This window comes from Arachis ipaensis, chromosome B5 (assembly GCF_059453495.1).
Source record: "Arachis ipaensis isolate K30076 ecotype BB chromosome B5, ASM5945349v1, whole genome shotgun sequence".
In the NCBI taxonomy this organism is placed as follows: Eukaryota; Viridiplantae; Streptophyta; class Magnoliopsida; order Fabales; family Fabaceae; genus Arachis; species Arachis ipaensis.
This window is the reverse complement of record NC_142440.1, coordinates 52,357,947-52,380,494: the sequence shown is the minus strand read 5'-3', so window position 1 is coordinate 52,380,494 and position 22,548 is coordinate 52,357,947. Positions and strand designations below refer to the sequence as shown.

Here is a 22,548-nt window from a genome sequence, read left to right as displayed (position 1 = left end):
GCAGGCGACTGCCATTTCCAAATCTCCTTTTATGGATCCCACGGACCCGTCGTCAGCCACGAACTTCATTATCAGCATTTTCGTGCTGATTACTGCCCCAAGATCGTTGATGGTCTTCCTCCCCACGATGATGTTGTAGGCTGTGGAGTCGCGTAGAACCACGAACTCGGCCATTGTCGAACCTCGTCCCTGTCCGTGTCCTACTGATATCAGCAAAGAAATTATGCCGTCTGGCTTAATGAAGTGGTCGCTTAACCCTACGACACCTTGCTGGTGGGTCTTCCGGTCGGCGTCCCGCAGTCCCAAAGCGTTGAATACATTGCGGAACATGATATTCGAGTCGGCACCGGTGTCTATGAGGATGCGCTTGATGAGGCCGGTTCCCACTCTGGTCGTGATGACCATGGGGGGCTTTCCGCGACCTCGTCAAACCACTGGTCCTCCGTGCCGAATGAGATGGGTGGTGACCTCAACCTCTTGGGGTTTTGGGCAGATGATGAAGAAATCGCCAGGTCTCTGGCGTCTTTCTTGTGTGCCGACTTCGACTTTGGGGGTGCGTCTCTCGCCGTCACAACGTTTACTATGGTGAGACTTTGTTCATTTTCATTCTGGTCGTGACGTCGTTTTACCGTGCGAGTCTTGTCCTCTATTTCTCGGTCGCGATCTCGTCTTCTTGGTTCCCTGATGAGATGGGGGAATTCAGCCAGCTTTTCGTCCCGGATCCCTTGCTCTAGCGCGTCCTTTAGGTCGAAGAAGTCCTGTGTCTTGTGTCCATAGCCTTTGTGATAGTCACAGTAAAGGCTTTGTTTCCCTCTGTTCGGTCCTTCAGAGGTCGGGGTTTCGACAGAATCGCCTTCTCGGCTATCTGTTGGTAAACTTCTATGATGGGGACGGTGAAGGGAGTGTAATTAGTGAACTTTCCGACTCTAGGAAACGGCCTGGTTGTCTTGCTCGGACTGCCGTCTCTGGCATGTTCCTTCTGTCTTTCTCCGCTCCTGTGATGCCGGGTTTGATTGTAGGAGGGCTGCTGTTTGTTGGCAGCCACGACCTGGCTGATTTCTTCATCGTTGATATATTCCCTGGCTACATATTGGATCTCCTGCATTGTCCACACCGGCTTCGTAGTGAGGTGCTTTCTGAAGTCCTCGTTTAGGAGTCCGTTCGTCAGGCATAGGCTAGCAACAGAGTCAGTCAGCTCGTCGATCTCCAAGCACTCATCGTTGAACTGATCTAGATATTTCCTTGTCGGTTCTCCGGACCTCTATGTCATTCCAAGCAGATTGATCGGGTGCTTTGTCTTTGCTATTCTGGTAGTAAATTAGGCTAGGAAGGCGTGGCTAATTTTCGGAAACTTGGCCACCGAGCCCTGCGGGAGGCTATTAAACCACCGTATTTCAGGTCCCGCGAGGGTGACCAGGAAAGCGTGGCACCTTACCTCGTCCCCCACTCCCTCCAGGTTCATCCTGTCCTTGAAGGCTGTAAGGTGCTCCTGTGGGTCTTGGGTTCCGTCGTACCTCATGTCCGTTGGCTTGTCAAAGTGTTTTGGCAGCCGGAATTCGAGGATGGAACGATGAAATGGGGTCGCGCCTATTATGACTGGTCCGCGCGTTCTCCTTGTTCTTCTTTCGTCGTCTTCTCGTCGACCGTCTTCTCGGTCACGATCTGTGGTGCGTCTCTTCCCGCTCCTGGCATATATGATGGGGTCGCGACGCCTCCTTGTGCGTCCTTCCTCCCTAGCGCTCTCGGGCTCAGATCTTGTGCTAGCTGCACGTCGGGAGTGGCTTCTAGGGGGAACGGGAGTAGCTGGATTCGGGAGTTTGCTGGCGATGTTCCCGGTCTGCCAGCCGGCGCTCCAGGTCCTGCATCCTATGATGTAGTTCCTGCATTATTCTCGCGCTGTTGTCGCCAGTTCCCCCGAAGGGGCGTCTTTCTTGGGATCGTGTGGCTCGCTAAGGAGCGGATCTCGTGCGCTCCCGGGAGGATGCCACGGAGGCTTCCCCTCTGTGCCCGGCTTTTCGCCCTGCTCCTCCTGAGCCCAGTACAACTTCCATTCAGGCGTGTCCCCACAGACGGCGCCAATGTTCGGTAGGTCGGGTACCGGATGGTTCGGATTGGTATCCTGTTTGATGAGGGGGTCTCGCTTGGTCGTAAGTCACCGGGCTGTAGTAGACGGCGTCCCGAGCTCTTTGTGTGAGGAGGGGGGTGTCACCTGCAAAGACACTCCGACGCTCTAGTCAACAAAGTGTGCAGGCGAAAAAGGGGTTAATGGTATGTGACATACCTTGGGTGAAGGGTAGGACCTTCCCCATATATACCGTGTCAGAGGTGGGCCCATCAAAGACAGACCCAACTTCCTCGATGCTTCCTTTGCACAGCTGTAGTAAAGTTGTCAGGGACGCGTGTCCGGATCGGCGACTAAGTGCCTTGCTCCTGACCGTTCGGGTCGAGTGGTGCTCGAGTCGGGCCGACCCGCAAATGGTTTGGGCTAGGCCGTAACAAGTGTAAAACTCACCTACACTAAACTATAAAGCCACATCACATCATTTATTACAATTTACAACATTAAAAAAAAAATAGCCGAGGAAGTGATAGCACAATTTGAGAAAGACAATTAAAGAAAGAAACATTACATTTAATTACAGCAACATTGAAGCATTATAGAGTGTGTGTGCGCGCTAGAAATTAGAAACAAGAGAGTGGAGTACAGAAAAACAAGCACATTTAACAAAGTTCCTCTTTAGCAGTGTTTGATGCTGAAAAATGGTGTTTTCTGCGTCTGTTGGGTCTGTAGCATTGCCCCCTCTGAGTGTGAGAGTGAGTGCGAAGAGGTGGAGTAGTGTGGTGGTTGCTGCTGCTCATGAACCCTTCCCTTCCTTTCTTCCTAAGCTCATTGACAGAATCCATGATCCCTTCGCTCGTAGACTCGCCTTGCGAATTCAGAGGCTCCCTGTTCCTGTAACACCATTTTCTCATTCTGTTTTTCTTCTTTTTCTTTTTATGTTTTCTCTTTTATTATTAAAGATATTTGTTCGTGTCTTCTCTTTTATCTAATCGGAATTTTGCTGTTATTATTATTGTTATTATTATTATTATTATTATTAGAAATGATTTATGTCTTCCTGATTGGTTTTTTATGTTTCGTTTAATACTTGTAATTCCTCAAAGGCACTCTGTTTGTTTGCAGAATTGCCGGGTTACTTTCATATGCATTTCTTAATGCATTGCTAAGGGTTTTTTTTATTGTTTTTAATTTATGTGCAGAAGCCAGAAAGGGCCATGGGTTATTTTTTATTGAAAGCATGTATAGGATTGTATCACTATATATTAGTACACGTGTAGTCGACTTCACGTGAAGTTGATAGTTGACAGTCATAAGATGAAAATTTGGTCAAATCAGTCAAATTATCTAACGGCTCTTATTTATCAACTTCAGGTGAAGTCGACTGTACTGAATTTCCACCATATTAGTAATAAGCACAAAGATGATTAATAATACAAAATAATATGCGCATGTCGAGCTTCACAGTGTATGAGTTTTCTAGTATTTTGAATTTCTTTTTTTCTATTTTAGAAAATTATTTTTTTAAATCATACTCCTAATCCTTTTATAAATTGTTAGATACAGAAAATATTTACTGTATCTAATTTTTTTAGTAATAAAAATGATGTAATTAAGAAAGTGGTTAGAGGGTATATCATTATTCATTTCAGAAAATTTGTAAGAGTTTTTTTTTTCTACCGTACTTTCAGATATTTTTGAGTTTGGGGCTCAAATATGACTTGTGGTTATAACAGATTAACAATAGTTTTTATGTATGTCTGAGTGAGCATAAGTTTTTATTGGTTTCTTTTTATTTTTTGTTTATTTTTTTCCAAATAGTACTGTCCTAAATGTTCTGTCGGATGTAAAATAGGAAGCACTGGTGATTGATTGAATTTCAGTTTATAGTTCCAACAAATTCCTTGACTATCAGGATCCAAAATTTTTTTGAAAAGAATAAAGTTAAGAGGAAATCCACAGAATCTTATCCCACACTTTTTTCTGCTTAAATTTTTTGTTTCACCTAAGAGATATCCAATCATGCAAATTATTATAAGACAAAATGGTCCTGGGGATCTAAAATTACAAATTCATCCCTGACTAAAGGCGAAGAACAAACTTTTCTCATAAGAAAATAGTGAAGGATGAACGTGTCATTCTTAAATGTTGAGGGACTACTTTGTCCCATGGTTTGCGTGGTTAGAAACTTCCAATGCAATAAAAAAATGACGAGGGATGAAATTGTAGGACGCAAAAACTGTTATAGACTGAATTGTGTTAATTAAAATGGTTGCCTATTGCTCTATGGTAATTCTTTGATTATGTGGGTCATTAGACATAACCTATTGCTTCAGAACCCAAACAGGGAAAAAAAAGCTTCAAATTTATGGTTCAATTGATTGAAGCATTTATAGTATATTTGATTTTCTTTCTGTAGAATGATTTAGCCTTTAGGGTAGATATGTTAAAACAAGAAGGCAACAATACTTCAATCCTTAAGTGAACAGGTAATGTTTGAAATTTGAATCACAAAATAAATGGTAGCTTGCTCAACAGGACAACGAATTACAGTTTTATACAGTATTATCTCCAGCACATGTCGTTTTCAATGTTGGTTTTGATAGGCTGTCCTCAGTTCCACTTTTGATGTAACAGATAGTGGTACTATAACTGTGATAATTAAGAGAATGATATTTTTTCCACTTATTTTTTACATGTGTAAATGTGTGAACGAGTGATGATATAGCCTTCTAATGATGTTCCTCAAGATCTTTTTAATTCAAAATTCCGCTCACAATGGCATAAATTGTAATTTACAGAACATTTAAAGATAATTCAATGCATGTTAGCTAGATTTTGAATTGAAAGGATATTTAGCCAAACGGATTAGGAATTATCATTTCTCCTAAATGAATTGTCATTTAAAAATTTAAATAAAATTTAGAACTAATCATAACATCTATTTCTGGCTATGTAGATTTTTAAATGGACTTACATTGTAGCCTATTCTACGAAGATGATGTTCATTTGCCAAATTTGCTTGCAATAAGATTGACAATTTATCCAAGCTTGAGTTCTGCTCGTAGTAATCAATTATAGTTAATCACTATTCTTTTTTTGGATCTTATACAATATCTGATCTTATTCTATATGACAATCAGGTTAGGTTCTCAGAAAATCCCATCATGAGTAGTTGTGTTAAGCCACTTATACAAAAGAAGGAAACTCCAATTGTTCTTCTACATGGCTTTGACAGGTTCTCAAAACATTCAAGAAATATAGCTAATTTATAATTTACACATTTTTGTGCTCAAGTAGCTTCTTCTTCTCATGCATTCTTAATTTTTCAGCTCATGTATGGAATGGAGATATGCCTATCCACTGTTGGAAGAATCAGGTTTTGAGACTTGGGCCATCGACATTCTTGGTTGGGGTTTCTCTGATTTAGGTTTGTTTGGTCACTTTGCCATGTTGTGTTACTCTTTCGTTTTCATTTAAAAAACTTATTTAGTATTTAATTTAGTATAAATAAAAGTCCAGTCTAACATAAATATTAATGATTTCTAATATCTAAAATGTAAGTAACAATAATTAAATAAAAATTTTCAAATTCCATAAAATGGATTTTTTTTTGTGACCGTCCTTCTTGATTCATTTGCTATTAATTCTGTCTGTTTCAATTGCTACAACTAACAGATTTTTTTAAGTTATAAATATTATGAAGAATAACTCAGAAACAAAATAAAAGATGAATTTCTTGCTAATTGTCTTTTAATTATATTGAAAAGAAAATTGCTGAAAAATTTAACACAGATTCTATTATCGAGGAATTTTATGATACCAAGAATCAACCACTTCGTTAGTAAAGAGTACACACATATTTTTTGTACTTTAAAATATATTCTGTATCGATATATTTTTGTAATATATCTTATATTATATAATTTTTTGTATAATTTTTTAATATTATATATGTTATTAGCCCGATAATAATATTTCTAGATCCGTCCTGATTCCGGGAATATACGAAAAAGTGATAGCAACAGATAAAAGGTTTCTTTGAGAGATTTTTCATGTCACTCTTTCTTCTTATTCTTCATTTATTCACAGAAAAACTTCCCGCTTGTGACGTGGTATCAAAGCGTGAGCATTTCTATCAGGTACTTATGTAATACTAATCTACTATAGAGTTTAGTTTCGATGCTAATCAGGTAATGCAATGTAGATAAAAGTTGTATTTGTTAGAAATAGCATGTGGAATTCAACTTTTTATCTAATTTCTAATATATGATAATGGTATTTGATTCTTGAATTTCTGCTTCAATTATTAAGGTGTTAGCGTTTGTTACACTATGTGAACTAGAGTAACATATCAATTAAATTATACATCACTTGTGGTTTACTTTAATGATTGTAACTGGTTTCTTTAAACATCACTGTTATTTTCCTTCCAAAATTTACACTCTGTGTAGAGGCTAAACTTGATTAATCTATTTACAGTTTTGGAAATCCTACATCAAAAGGCCAATGATATTGGTTGGACCAAGCCTTGGATCTGCTGTCGCTGTTGACTTTACAGTCAATTATCCAGAAGCTGTATGTGCCATCCAGTAATTTAACTTCTGAATATCAATCACAACTGAATTTGTGAAAACATATTTAGTAAAAATTGAAGTTGGTGTGCTCTGATAATTTATGTGCAGTTCAATTTTTTTCAGGTGGAAAAGCTTGTTCTCATTGATGCTAGTGTATATGCAGAGGGAACAGGAAAGCTAGCAACGTTGCCAAAAGCTGTTGCTTATGCCGGGGTATGTAGTTCATACCACTCTCAGCTATCTACAAAATTTACCTTGTATCATGGAGTATACAACCATTTTAGTCATCAAAAGATTAGTTTGTTGACAAAATAGTCTCTCAAATGTTGATAATTATCTTATGGTACTTGAAGGATTATAATGTTTCATTTGAGTCTTGAGTGAAACTCTCAATTTGGGCTTCGAAATATTGGTTTATTGACAAAATGGTCCTCAGGTTTAGTGATTTATAGAACCAATCTTTTGGGTTAGCAAATTAATCTTTCAAGCATGAAAACGGTTGTTTACACCTTTTCTTGTTTCTTTTTGCTAATGGTCTCTTTTTTGTATGAATTATTTTTTGTATTTTGTTATCTTACGACTTATTTCAATGTGGTCTGTTCTCCTTTAGGTGTGGTCAATGGGATATAAATTCTTGGGTTATTTTTTGGTTCTTCATAATATCTTTAACCAAGTATATAAATTCTTAATATGGCATTCTTGTTTTGGAAATGGCATCTGTCTTTTTAATATAATGCTGCTGGTGTCATTCCTTCTGTATCTCAAAAAAGATAGTAAATTGATCTTGGAATGATCCATTCCTTACCCCTTGCAATCTTATCTTAATGGCCCTATTTGAATATCTTTTAAATAATAAAAGTCAACTCTCTACTTTTGAATATATTTTCCAGAAGGAAGGGGGAAATTAAGCAATTTTTATGCAGATGATGTCTTTTCGCATCAACACTTTCTTTCTCTCTACCATATATGTTGGCGATATTCTTTGGCTTTTGGGGGTTTTCATGTTTCTACGCGTCCAATGAATACGGGTAGCATAATAACAAAAATAGAACATCCATGTTTCTTAGCCATCATTTCCTTCTTGTTCTGCTAAAGATTTCCAAGCAATTCATTTTCTTGTGGAGAATATTTATAAAGAAATCTTCAGCATTAAATCATTAGGCTTCAAGAATTCGAGATACACTTGTTTCCCTTCATTAATGTTTAATAAAGCCTTTCAAATTGAATTGTGGGATATATATGAATGAGTATGAGGATGATGGTGATAATGGCTTAAATTGCAAGTTACAACTCACCCTTAGACACTCTTTTGAATCAGGTGTATTTATTGAAGAGCCTGCCGTTACGCCTATATGCTAACTATTTGACCTTTTACAATGTGTCATTCAGTACCAGCCTTGATTGTACTAATGTGAGTTGTCTGACCCTAAAGTTTACTGTGTTGTTTATAGAAAAACATTATGTGTAGATATTATTAGTGTGAGTGGCTCAAACCCTATCCACTATTGGATGAGATGTCGATTCAAATTAGATTGAGTTCACACCTCATCCAATGGCAGATGGAGTGTGAGTCGGCATAATGTCTCACACCATGTATGTATGCATAAGACAATTGATTTATATAAGGAGGCATACCCATTTTCTTACCATTTTTTATTCCATAAGAATGGAGCATTGGATATACGCACTCATAGAGATATGAACATCACAAATTTAAGCACCCGTTGAGGAGACCCAAGATTTCATTCATATCTGAATTCTTAGCTTTTGAAGCATCTTATATACTTGAGAAAAATATCTCCAAAGCTACTTTGGTAAAGGAACTAAGGACTTTGTTACAGTACCCTTCTTTATATAAGAGTATCAATATCCTTGATCTAATCAATAGTTTAATATTTGTTCGCAAGATTTTAATTTTTTTTCTTTGAAAATAATTGTATTTAATGGGTCATGTCACAATTTCCCAATCACACAGAGCATCGCTAGTAATTAATTACATAGACGGTGACTCATATAATCATTTTTCTTACAATGCCCTTTGGAAATGTTGCGATAATGAAGAATGTTAGTCTTCCTATAATTTTTGTAGGTCGGTCGCTTGCACTGTTTGATGCCTTGGTGGGATGATGCTACGGTTGGTTTCATGACTAGTGGCGGTTACAATGTTTCTTCCTTAATAGAAAAGGTATATACTATCTCACAACTACAAGTTTATGAGGTTTGGATTTGTTAGGTTTATTTGTATGATGAAATTTGGACTACAAATGCACTTTAATATACCCTTTTCACACATTCTGATATCTCTCTTAAGTCTAAGGTACCATGGCCGTTCATCTAATATACCCTTTTCACTAGAAGTCCCAATCTGCTATATGGCCATTCTTGAGTATCATTTTTATTTAATTTTTTTCTGTAGAGCAACAATCACTAGCAAAAGTTGAATGTTTATCTACTCTCTGCTATCTTTAAGTTCTACTGATTTGTGATGCAATTGATTCTGTTGTCTCCATCAAGGAATGAATTTTGCCATCTTTGAGGTTCTGTTCGTATTGAAATAAAAATGGTTATGTTTGAACAATGATGCTTTTGGTGTACACGGCTATATTTTAAAGAGAGTTAAGAGACGACCTTATATTTGGTATTTGAGACTTAGTTGAGTTTAAGGGTTCATATTTACATACATGAAGATGTGATTATTTGGTGAGGTTGTCATCATTACTCTGATCCCGGCTTGTTGTGAATGTTGAATTCAGCTAGCTGGATAGCTTTTATTTCAATATTTTATTATCTGATTTTGGACACAATCACTCCACACACGAGTTAGAACAAGGAATTTTTTTTTTTGGTTAGAATATAATTAGAGGTATCGATATTTTATGTGTGCTATTTAAACATAACATTCATGAGACACCATGGCGAACTAGTCGCATAGAAATCACAAGTCTGTGCCTGTAAAAGCCATTGGAAGGTAGGACTCATTTATGTACAATTGTTCAAGTCCCTTCTAGTCCTTATTTTTTGACAAACTTGTATGGATATTGGATAGGGCACCTTTGACACCATTTAATTACAGATGCTTGATTTCTTTCAATACAAGATCTTTTGAATTTGTTTGAACAGGTGAAACAGAAAACACTCATCATTTGGGGTGAAAACGACCGCATCATCAGCAACAAGCTTGCAGTGGTTAGTTTTTTATATTGCCAATATTTCTCAACCAATATTGTAGCCAACATTCATTACTTAGAATTGAATATTAAAAAGAAACATCCAAAACTAAAAATAGTAAAACCAATTTAGGGTATAAAATTTAGGATTACGGTTTAGAATTTATAATTTAGGGTCAAAGATTTATAATTTAAAATTAAAAATTTAGTATTTAAGGTTTATAATTTAGATTTTAGAATTTAGAGTTCAGAGACTCTATATAGGGTGGTTGGAGGTGAGGCAGTGGCTGGCCGGAGGTGGCCGGCAGTGTTCCCCAGCAGTGGTGGTGGATGGTGGTTGTGATGAAATTACGGTGGTAGGAGAAAAGAGGGAAACAGAAAGGGGCAAAGGAAAGAAAAAGGGATAAAAGAATAACTTAAAAAAATATTGTAGATGAATTTTTTTTTTTTTTGTATTAACTGAAATCGGCTAATTTGGTTTCCAAGCACTATTCCTAAAATGATCCTGGAGGGTAAAGAGCAAGAAATTTATTAAGACTTTTTTATTCTTTTAAATGCTGGAAAGTACATCCTATGGTGCAGAGATATACGTGGTGCGTCGTGCATTAAAATAATCCAATAGTATAGATCTTAGCAAAAGATTTCATCATTATCTTCTGTTTAATCTACACTCTTGGGTTATCTTGGTGAATCATACACCAAAGTTGATCGAGGCGCATTTAAGTCCTCTGAAATTAACTATTGAATATTTTTATTTTTATTTTTTTTACCATTGCAGCAACTACACTGCGAACTACCTGATGCAGTGATACGCCAAATACCAAACTGCGGCCACATTCCTCATCTGGAGAAGCCAAGTTCTGTTGTCAAATTAATTGTTGAATTTGTTCAGAGAGAGGCCAAGAAATTAGACAAATGTGTTACACAAGTATGAAGGTTGAAAACCTCACTTTTCTATTCTCCTAATAAACAGAGAAGGCAACTTCTGCAGTTCACAATTTGGCAAAATTAACCGGCACATGACAAAATATATTATGGAATGCTCCTATAATTAGAGTGTTTGATGAAAGAAAAGAAAACAAAAAATGTGGCTGCAGCTGTTTCGAATATATTTATTATGATTGTTAATAAATAATAAGTAAAACCTATTATTACCTTTTTGAATTTTACTTTTAGTGAAGGAACATTTTTCTGTGATCATCTTAAGTCTTCACAAATAGACAAGCACAACAATGCCATCATTATTTTGTGGTTTCATTATCATGATTCATTTAAAGTGAATTCCTGTTGTTTTTGGTAATATCAGTGTTTATGACTGTGCCAACATGTTTATTGGTTGATAATGATAGATCAGTACAAAAACCGTTGAGTCATGCTTGTCACTTTTTTTCTCAATTACGCTATATGGATTAATGTTATTGATGAACAAGTATTTTACGTGAGAATAGAGATAATTAACATGCTCAGGTATTTTAGTATGCTCAGGTAATTTTTTACCTTCAGTGATTCAAAATTCATGAGATATTATTGAGTTTATTTTGAGGTAAAAAAACGTTTGTTCAAAAATCAGGAGACCAATTTGAGACCTATCCCGTTGCAATAAATAGTGCCACAAAGTTCTTTTTTTTTTTTTATTTTCTCACAATATCTCCCAATCCAATAAATTAAGGATTAATTCATTACGGATTTAAGCACTATTTAAGGGTTTGTTACTGGTTAATAAGTAACTGACTACTCAATCAATCCACGTCGATATTTTACAAGTATTTATCTATATATCTATTTTATTATAAAAAATTGATACCAAGTTAGTGTGAAATGAGGATTCCGGCTAGGGAGCCAATGGAATATTTGTACAAATAACCATCTGAGTACGAGGGATAATAAACATCTCATGTCATGAAACCACTCATCCCAAAAACTTAAGTCTAAAGCTTTGATACCATGTCATAAAACCACTCATTTCAAAAGCTTAAGTTGATAGGAAAAGGTAACACTAATGGTTATATATCTAATACTGAATCGGACATCCCTAAACCTCCATTATACACATTGTACAGATATTCCATTGGCTCCCTATACTTTCTCTGAAATGAGTTTATGTCATATAGTTATTACTTTTTGTGTCATGTTAAATATTTTAGATAGGTGACAATAAGCGAGTAACGAAGATAGTGGGTGATTGTCACGGGTCACCCCTTCATTCTAACTTAACTGAATTAAGTACGAGAGTATATTTTGGAGAAGAAGTAGGCGTGAATTGAAAGAAAAAACAATAGTACTTGCATTAATTCATGAAGAACAGCAGAGTTCCGCACCTTAATCTATGAGGTGTAGAAACTCCACCGTAGAAAATACATAAGAGAAAAAGTCTAGGCATGGCCGAATGACCAACCTCCCAAATGTGAATAATGGCATAAGCTCCCGAATACAATAGTAAAAAGTGCTATTTATACTAAACTAGTATTTTAGGTTTACAGAAATTGAGTAACTAAGTGCAGATAGTACAGAAATCTACTTCTGGGGCCCACTTGGTGTATGCTTGGACTTGAGCATTGATCTTTACACGTGCATAGGCCATTCTTGGAGTTAAACGCCAGCTTGGGTGCCAGTTTGGGCGTTTAACTCCAGTTTTGGTGCCAGTGAAGAACGAAACTCTCGCGCGATCTAGAATTTTCACAAATAAATTCCCGTTGTAAGTATAGCTTCTAGACCGACAAGAATTCCTTTCTTACAAAAGTTTGGTTGTCACAAGTAACAAAACCCAATAAAATTTATAACCGAAGTATTCAAACCTCGGGTCCTCTTCTCAAGGAATTGCAGGGAGGTATGATTTATTATTGGTTATGTAAAAAGATATGTTTTTGGGTTTTTTAAAATAAGGAACAAGTAATTTAAATGACAAGAAAAATAAATTAATAATAATAAAATCTCTTGGCAAGGTATGAGAAATTGAAGTCCTATCCTGGTTATCCTTATCAATTGTGATGAGAATTGGATTCTGCTCCCACCTTGTTAACCTCTAACTATGAAGGTAAGTTAAGTGGATGAATCAATTTGATTCCTCAGGTCCTAATCAATTCCTAAGAAAAAACTAGAGTTATTGGAATACAAATCAATCAGCAAAGAATTCCAATTTTCAATCAACAAGGAGTTTGATAACTCAAGTGTCTCCAATTACTTAACCAAAGCAAAAAGGGAGAAAATCTACTTGAATAAAAATGCCTTCAGATGGAAGCAACAGTAATATAAATAAAAGAAAAAAATCTTAAATCTGAAATACCTCAAATCATATTAAATAGAAGAAATCAAATCTAACATGGAAATTCATAAATTAAATTGGGAAAATAAATAAAAGGAACATTGAACCTGAAATTGAGAAATAACCATAAACTGAGAGGAATCCTAATTCTAAAAATCTAAATCCTAAATCCTAAGAGAGAAGAGAGAGCCTCTCTCTCTCTAAAACTATATCTAAATCCTAATAATTGTGAATGTGTGTTAATGATTCCTGACTGAATGGATTCCCCCGCTTTATAGCCTCTAATCTGTGTTTTCTGGGCTGAAAACTGGGTCGAAAATAGCCCAGAAATCGCTGGAGAAGAAATCTGCCACGTTGGTTTTTCGTCACTGCGACGCGTCCCCGTAGAGCACACGTTTGCATTGCCTAGATGTATGGCCAATATGGCAAATTATATATCAAATCGAAGCCCCAGACGTTAGCTTTCCAACGCAACTAGAACCGCCTCATTTGGACCTCTTTAGCTCAAGTTATGACCATTTTAGTGCGAGAGGGTCAGGGTGACAACTTTGCAGTTCCTTCAACTTCTTGTATTCCTTCCACTTTTGCATGCTTCCTTTCCATCCTCTGAGTCATTCCTGCCCTATAATCTCTGAAAACACTTAACACACATATCAAGGCATCGAATGGTAATAAGAGATGATTAAACATAGCAAATTTAAAGCACAAAGAAGCATGTTTTCAATCATAGCACAAAATCAGGAAGGAAATTGTAAAACCATGCAATTAGTATGAATAAGTGGGTAAAAAGTTGATAAAAACCACTCAATTGAGCACAAGATAAACCATAAAATAGTGGTTTATCAGCCAGTTCTGGCATTTTACTCCAGAAAAGGGTCTCCGGGGGGCGTTTGAACGCCAGTTTGGGCCATCAAATCTCGAGCAAAGTATGGACTATTATACATTGCTGGAAAGTCCAAGATGTCTACTTTCCAACGCAATTGAGAACGCGCCAATTGGGCTTCTGTAGCTCCAGAAAATCCATTTCGAGTGCAAGAGGGTCAGAATCCAACAGCATCTGCAGTCCTTTTTCAGCCTCTGAATCAGAATTTTGCTCAGGTCCCTCAATTTCAGCCAGAAAATACCTGAAATTATAGAAAAACACACAAACTCATAGTAAAGTCCAGAAATGTGAGTTTTGCATAAAAACTAACAAAAATATAATAAAAAGTAACTAAAACATACTAAAAACTATGTAAAAATAATGCCAAAAAGGGTATAAATTATCCGCTCATCAAAGATGCCGAGCATACATTGGACTTGGCGATTTTTACACAACCCAAGCCCCCGCATCCGCCAACCGAAGGTGGAGGAACTTAGAGACATTCCCTCCGGATCATGTTCATACACGGAGGACCGTGCAATCGCTTAAGTGTGGGGGAGGATTCACCATTTTTGGGGCGTAAACTTTCTTTTTGGAACACTTTGTACTTTATTTTTGTTTCTTTTTATTATGTTTCTTGTAAATATTTAGAGTGTTTTTGATTGTTGCATTGCATTTTTCTTTTGGTATATATATATATATATATATATATATATATATATATATATATATATATCTTAGTTTATTTCTAGTTATTGCAGTTGGTATTTTTGCTTTTGCATAGTATATATTTTATCGATAGAAGTTGTGAGTGGATAATATGAATAGTATAGCACCTAGTTCAATTTTGTCCTAATTGTTCATGTTAATTTTTTTGCAATATTGAAAATTAGGAATAGAACTAGGAAAATTTTGAAAATTGCATCCATCACATCATACATACATATAGGAAATAGTTTTGGTGAAAAATAACAAAAATTTTCAAGAATTTTGTTTCAGGGCTCTATTGAATTGATTTGGAAAATTGTTTTCAAACTTGCTTGAATGATTTTTATGGAACATAGAAGAGGAAAGAACAAATACCTTGTGAGTTCTTGAGCTTGAATGAGTAGTTACACCTTTTAACCACTAATTTTGTTCATTGTGTGATATATCTCTTCTATGAATGTAATCTTAGTTTTTCTTGATTCTTTATTTCAAATGTTTGATGTTTGAATGCATTGAGCATGATTGAGGCCATCTTTGAATTACACCCACTCACCTATATGGACCTACCCTTTGCTTCTACATTGCTAACCCCTTTGAGCCTTAATTGACCCCATTGTTTGAAATATTACCACATCACAACCCTAAGTGAAAAACCATGAATTACCTTGAATTTCATCTTTGATTAGCCTAGGTTGAGGTGTGTGTTTCATTTAAGTGTGGGGGGAATTTTGGAAAGCATTGGTAGAGAAAAATTTGTTTTGGATACTTATTGAAAATTTGGAAAAAATGGGTGCACATTCATGTGTCAATTTACTTTAACCATATGCATTTGTCATAGAAAAAGAAAAAAAGAAATAGAAAAAGACAAAAAATGAATGAAATGAGAAAAAAATAAGATGGGACAAAAGTTATCCCAAAGAAAAAGGAAAAAAAATTAATAAAGAATGCATATGTGAATTTGAATGAAAGAGCATACATGAATGTGTATAAAAAATTGAGAATGGAAAGGTTAGGATTGCATAATTTCTGTTATTGGATTGATATAGGTTGAGTTAGATACCTAAAATAATCAAAGATCCAATTCTTTAGTCCACTTAGCCATATCTATCCCACCTTAACCCTAGCCCCATTACAACCCTAATAAGTCCTCATGATAATTGCATTCATTCATCATATGTTTGTTGATTGTTAGATGAAAGGCAAATCCTTGAAAGCATGATTAGAAGGATACTTGAGTGATTAAACCCAAAACACTAAGCGTTGATAGTGTATATACACCTAGTGAGGGCTCAATTACTCAATTCTATGTTTCCACCTCACTTATCATGTATTCTTGCAAGTTGCTTCATTTTGAAACTTGAATTAATTCTTTAGATTTTGATTGCATTGAATTACTTCTTTGCTTTGCCCTATATGTCTATATACTTACTTGGGAATTTGAGTGTTTGTTTTCACCAAATCAATAGGATACTATAGATAGATATATATACATAGATAGTATATAGTATACCTTGCATGCATATAGATAGTGCATTCAATAAGTTGATTACCCATTTGATTATTCTCCTTGTTTGGTTTAGCATGAGGACATGATGTTGTTTAAGTGTGGGAGAATTGATGAGTCCATATTTTTCGATATATTTTGGCTTAATTTGAATGGATTTCATCACATAAACTCACACTTAAGCACCAAAATAGCATACTTTTGTGTTATCTCGCTAATTTGGACATAAATGTGAAAACATGCGTTTTTGTGCCTAAATTAGTGATTTTAATTCCACTTTCATGCCATTCGATGCCGTGATATATTTTGTGAAGGATTTCAGGTCATTTTGGCAAGATTGGATAGGCAAAAGTGGAAGAAAGTATGTACAAGGGAGAATACATGAAGAAAACAAGGAAAAGCACACACAGACAAGTGTGCGTGCGTACAAGCAAGTGTGTGTGCGCACAAGAGGAAATTTGTATGTGTGCGTACGCACAACCTTCTGTGCGTACGCACAAGTGGCGAAACAGAAAAGTGTGTATACGCACAGGACCCTGCACGTGGTTTCATTAATGAAACACATGCTGCGCAATTTTGGGGGCCTTTGGCCCAGTTTTGGAAGGCTCAATGCTGAAATTGAAGCGCTATATGAAGGGGGTATCAACACATGCATGAGGAATTAGGTAGTATTAGGTAGAATTAGTGTTAGGAAGCTTCCATAGGAGTAGGAGTAGGAGTATAGTAGAGAATGCTCTCCTAGGGTTTCATTTCCATCTCCATTGTAGCATTTTATAGCAAGCTTTGATTTTGGATTTTTGCTTCTTTGATTGTAAGTATTCTCAATTTCTTCTTTAATTACATTGTCTTTACTTTTATTTTCCTATGGTTTAAGTTACTTTGTTCATATTTGCATATTTGAGTTTCTTGAAGTTTTGATTAATGAATTTCATATCTTATGCTTTCTTTATGCTTGATTGCTTGTCCCTTGTTAATATTGTTGATAGTTAGTTATAGTTTTTTATTTTTCCTTGCAATTTTTCATGTTTTACTTTTATGCACACAAGCTGTTTGTGAAAATGCCAATTATGAGTTTTGAGTAGATTTTCACACCTTGGCTTGGGAATTGAGTTCGTAGAATACTTGAGTCATAATGTCCGACATTTAGTGGTAATTCTTGGGAAGTTAGTTGACTCTTGTTTTCATTGACGCTAGCCTTTGATCAACTAGTTTGGTAAGTTAGCTAGGACTTATGGATTAAGGTCAATTATGCTTGCTTGCCTTACTCCTCGATGTTAGGGGTTAACTAGGCGAGATTGGTTCATCATAATTATCATAGTTATGGTTATGGCGATGATAGGATTCCTTGGATCCTCTTATTCCCAAGTCAAGGCTCTTTTATGCATATCTTAACATTTTCACTAGTTTTGATCTTGTTTCCTTCTTAATTGCATTAATTCAAATTTTGATCATTGCTTAGTTCTTTGATTTCTTAGTTCCTTTAATCTTTAGTTCTTTGATTGCAACACCTTTTTGCCCTTACAACCGAAAGTGTAACACTTTCAATTGCATCCAGGGAGAACGACCCGAGGTTGAAAGACTCTCGGTTTATATTTGATTTGAAAATCTAAACTTTGATTGATGGTCGATTGTTGGGTTGGGACTATACTTACAACGCCAATTCTATTTTGAGATAAAAATTCCTAACCCGCTTTGGGCTCTTCATCAAGTTTTTGGCGCCGTTGTTGGGGATGCAATTGGTGTTATATCTTAGGTTCTTGTAAATATGTCCATAGTGTAAATAGCTTACTTTTTGGTTATTTGGTTGTTTTTGTTAATATTTAGGTGTTTTTTTTCTTGTTTATTAGTGTCTTTTGCTTTTATTTTCTACTTTCTCTATGAGCTATCATCCTTGTTGCTTGGAGCTTGATTGTGACTATTTTGTAGAGTATGATGAGTTCAAATTGGGATTGCATCATGGAATGGGAGAAGCGATGGAAGGAGGAGCAATCCTCCCCATACTACAACGAGCCAAACCCTCCCCAATATGAATATCAAACCCAAAGATATGAAAGATACCCACTACATGACCCTCAACCACCAAACACTCAAGTACCTTACCCTTCACCTCCATGGAATCAAAATGTCTATACAACTTGTTACCAACCATATGAACTTTCACACCCTTATACACCACTTCAATATCCTCACCCACATAATACACCTTCCAACTTTACAACCTTTCTCCCAACCTTTGAACCTTCTTTTCCATCAAATTGTGAAGTCCCCCAACTCTTGCCCCAAGAACAACAAGACCTTCAAGCATTCTTCCAAGAGCAAGAAGGGTTCCGAAAGAAGTAAGGGGAGTTCATTGCTACCATAGCCGAAGCGATGAACTGCTTGGCCTCACTACACTCAACCACTCAAGACACTCCACTTGAAGAAGGCGGAGGATCAACTAAGGAGTGTAGTAAGGAGGGGAACATGGAGTGTCAAATTAAAGCTTGAGTCACAAGTAGAGGAAGGTAGAACTAGTGAACTAGAAGAGTTAAGGGGAGAATTGAGGGAGTTTGATCAAGAAGTGGATTGCATCATCAATGATTTTTTGTCCACCTTAGTCAACCCCTGATGAGCGGATAATTTATACGCTTTTTGACATTGTTTTTAGTATGTTTTTAGTAGGATCTAGTTACTTTTAGGGATGTTTTCATTAGTTTTTATGTTAAATTCACATTTCTGGACTTTACTATGAGTTTGTGTGTTTTTCTGTGATTTCAGGTATATTCTGACTGAAATTGAGGGACTTGAGCAGAAATCAGATTCAGAGGTTGAAAAAAGACTGCTGATGCTGTTGGATTCTGACCTCCCTGCACTCAAAGTGGATTTTCTGGAGCTACAGAACTCAAAATGGCGCGCTTCCAATTGCGTTGGAAAGTAGACATCCAGGGCTTTCCAGAAATATATAATAGTCCATACTTTGGCCAAGAATTGACGACGTAAACTGGCGTTCAACGCCAGCCTTCTGCCCAAATCTGGCGTCCAGCGCCAGAAAAGGATCCAAAACCAGAGTTGAACGCCCAAACTGGCACAGAACTTGGCGTTCAACTCCACAAATGGCCTCTGCACGTGCTACACTTAAGCTCAGCCCAAACACACACCAAGTGGGCCCCGGAAGTGGATTTATGCATCAATTACTTACTCATGTAAACCCTAGTGACTAGTTTATTATAAATAGGACGTTTTACTATTGTATTAGGCATCTTTTGATCATCTTAGGATCTTAGGATCATCTTTGGACGCCTGGTTCTTAGATCAGAGGGGCTGGCCATCTCGGCCATGCCTGGACCTTCACTTATGTATTTTCAACGGTAGAGTTTCTACACTTCATAGATTAAGGTGTGGAGCTCTGCTGTTCCTCTAAGATTAATGCAAAGTACTACTGTTTTCTATTCAATTCTTCTTATTTCGCTTCTAAGATATCCATTCGCGCCCAAGAACGTGATGAAGGTGATGATTATGTGTGACGCTCATCATCCTTCTCCCTTATGAACGCGTGCCTGACAAACACTTCTGTTCTACATGAATTAAGCTAGAATGAATATCTCTTAGATCTCTTAACCAGAATCTTCGTGGCGTAAGCTAGAATGATGGCGGCATTCAAGAGAATCCGGAAGGTCTAAACCTTGTCTGTGGTATTCTGAGTAGGATTCAATGACTGAATGACTGTGACGAGCTTCAAACTCGCGAGTGCTGGGCGTTAGTGACAGACGCAAAAGGAGGGTGAATCCTATTCCAGCATGATCGAGAACCGACAGATGAATAGCCGTGCCGTGACAGGGTGCGTGAGCATATTATTCACTGAGAGGAGGGGATGTAGCCACTGACAACGGTGATGCCCTTGCATACAGCCAGCCATGGAAAGGAGTAAGACTGATTGGATGAAGATAGCAGGAAAGCAGAGGTTCAGAGGAATGAAAAGCATCTCCATTCGCTTGTCTGAAATTCCTACCAATGAATTACATAAGTATCTCTATCCCTATTTTACTATATAATATTCGAAAACACCATTATCACTTTATATCTGCCTGACTGAGATTTACAAGGTGACCATAGCTTGCTTCATACCAACAATCTCCGTGGGATTCGACCCTTACTCACGTAAGGTATTACTTGGACGACCCAGTGTACTTGCTGGTTAGTTGTATCGAAGTTGTGACAACTATGAATTAAGATCAGAGCACTAAGCTTTGGAGCTATTACCAGGATTTGTTCGAGCCTGGAGATCACAATTTCGTGCACCAAGTTTTTGGCGCCGTTGCCGGGGATTGTTTGAGTTTGGACAACTGACGGTTCATCTTGTTGCTCAGATTAGGTAATTTTCTTTTTATTTTATTTTCAAAAATTTTTCAAAAATATTTCAAAAATTTTCTCATCTGTTTTCGAAAAAAAAATTAAAAATGTTTTCAAAAATTTTATTCAAGATTTTTAAGAATGAATTCTAGTGTTTCATGAAGCATGAGAAGCCTGGCTGGCTGTAAAGCCATGTCTAAATTCTTTTGGACTGAGGCTTGCAATTTGTTATCAAAGAGCAATATACTCTCATGTTAAAGACTAAAGCTTGGCTGGCCATTGGCCATGTCTAGTGTTTTGGACTGGAGCTTTCATTGAAAGCTTGGCTGGCTAGTGAGCCATGTCTAATTCCTGGACTGAAGCTTTAGACTAGCATGGCAAGATTCCTGGAATTCATGTTAAAAATTTTGGAATCCTTATTTTCCTTTTTCAAAATAATTTTTCGAAAAATATAAAATAAAAATCCAAAAAAATTAGAAAATCATAAAAATCAAAAATATTTTCTGTTTCTTGTTTGAGTCTTGAGTCACATTATAAGTTTGGTGTCACTTGCATATGCATCTTGCATTTTTCGAAAATATCATGCATTCATAGTGTTCTTCATGATCTTCAAGTTGTTCTTGGTAAGTCTTCTTGTTTGATCTTGATGATTTTTTGTTTTGTGTCTTTTCATGTTTATCATATGCATTCTTGAATTCTTAGTGCATAAGCATTAAAGAATTCTAAGTTTGGTGTCTTGCATGTTTTCTTTGCATTAAAAGTTTTTCAAAATTGTGTCTATGATGTTCATCTTGGCATTCAAAATGTTCTTGGTGTTCATCTTGACATTCATAGCATTCTTGCATGCATCACATGTTTTGATCTAAAAATTTCATGCATTGCATAATTTTCATGTTTTTCATAAAAATTTCAAAAATCAAAAAAATATCTTTCCCTTTTTCTCTCATCAAATTCGAAAATTGAGTTGACTTTTTCAAAAATTTTTAAAAATCAAATTGTTTCTTATGAGTCAAATCAAATTTTCAATTTGAAAATCTTATCTTTTTCAAAATCTTTTTCAAAAATCAAATCTTTTTCAAAATTCTTAGTTATTTTCGAAAATTCCAAAAATATTTTTCAAAAATCTTTTTCTTATTTTTAAATCAAATTTTCGAAAATAACATAATCAATTAATGTTTTGATTCAAAAATTTGAAGTTTGTTACTTACTTGTTAAGAAAGATTCAAACTTTAAGTTCTAGAATCATATCTTGTGATTTCTTATGAATCAAGTCATTAATTGTGATTTTAAAAATCAAATCTTTTTCAAAAATAATTCTATCATATCTTTTCAAAAATATCTTTTTATCTTATCTTTTTCAAAAATATCTTTTCAAAATATCTTTCCTAACCTCCTAACTTCCTATCTTTTCAAAATTTGTTTCAACTAACTAACTAACTTTTTTGTTTGTTTCTTAACTTTTTCAAAACTACCTAACTAACTCTCTCTCTCTAATTTTCGAAAATATCTCCCCCTTTTTCAAAAATTTCTTTTTAATTAACTAATTATTTTTATTTTTATTTTTATTTCAAAAAATTTTTCGAAAAATACTAACAAATTTTCAAAAACCAATTTTCAAAAATCACTAACTCCTTTTCAAAATAATTTTCGAAAATTATACCTCCCACATCCTATTCTATTTATTCATTCATATCCTAACATCTCATCTCACATCTCTTCCATCAGTACAGTTGCATTTCTTCCTTTACATCACATTCTTTGTCTCCCCCTCTTTTCTTCCACTCACAAAGGGATCCCTATACTGTGGTATAAAGGATCTCTATTATTATTATTATTTTTCTGTGCCTTCTTCTTTGTCATATGAGCAGGAGCAAGGGTAAGAACATTCTTGTGGAAGCAGATCCAGAACCTGAAAGGACTCTGAAAAGAAAATTAAGAGAAGCTAAAATACAACAATCCAGAGATAACCTTTCAGAAATTTTCAAACAGGAAGAGGAGATGGCAGCCGAAAATAATAATAATGTAAGGAAGATGCTTGGTGACTTTACTGCACCTAATTCCAATTTACATGGAAGAAGCA

At 36.0% G+C, this 22,548-nt stretch overlaps 1 protein-coding gene across 2 annotated transcripts; it reads left to right on the top strand.

Annotated features, from left to right (window-relative positions):
• The first annotated feature begins 2,643 nt into the window (after positions 1 to 2,643).
• On the top strand, positions 2,644 to 11,103 carry LOC107643694 (alpha/beta hydrolase domain-containing protein VTE7-like). 2 transcript variants are annotated; one of them, XM_016347416.3, is made up of 10 exons: positions 2,644 to 2,955; positions 5,203 to 5,297; positions 5,392 to 5,489; positions 6,152 to 6,201; positions 6,542 to 6,637; positions 6,760 to 6,849; positions 7,955 to 8,047; positions 8,726 to 8,821; positions 9,757 to 9,822; positions 10,582 to 11,103. In XM_016347416.3, the coding sequence occupies exons 1-10, from the start codon at positions 2,761 to 2,763 to the stop codon at positions 10,735 to 10,737; spliced, it is 1,035 nt and encodes a 344-aa protein (XP_016202902.1). In that variant the 5' UTR covers positions 2,644 to 2,760; the 3' UTR covers positions 10,738 to 11,103. The 2 variants fall into 2 exon arrangements, with proteins under 2 accessions (XP_016202902.1, XP_020979762.1); XM_021124103.2 differs by having other exon boundaries at positions 6,745 to 6,849; positions 10,582 to 10,880.
• The last annotated feature ends 11,445 nt before the right edge of the window (positions 11,104 to 22,548 follow it).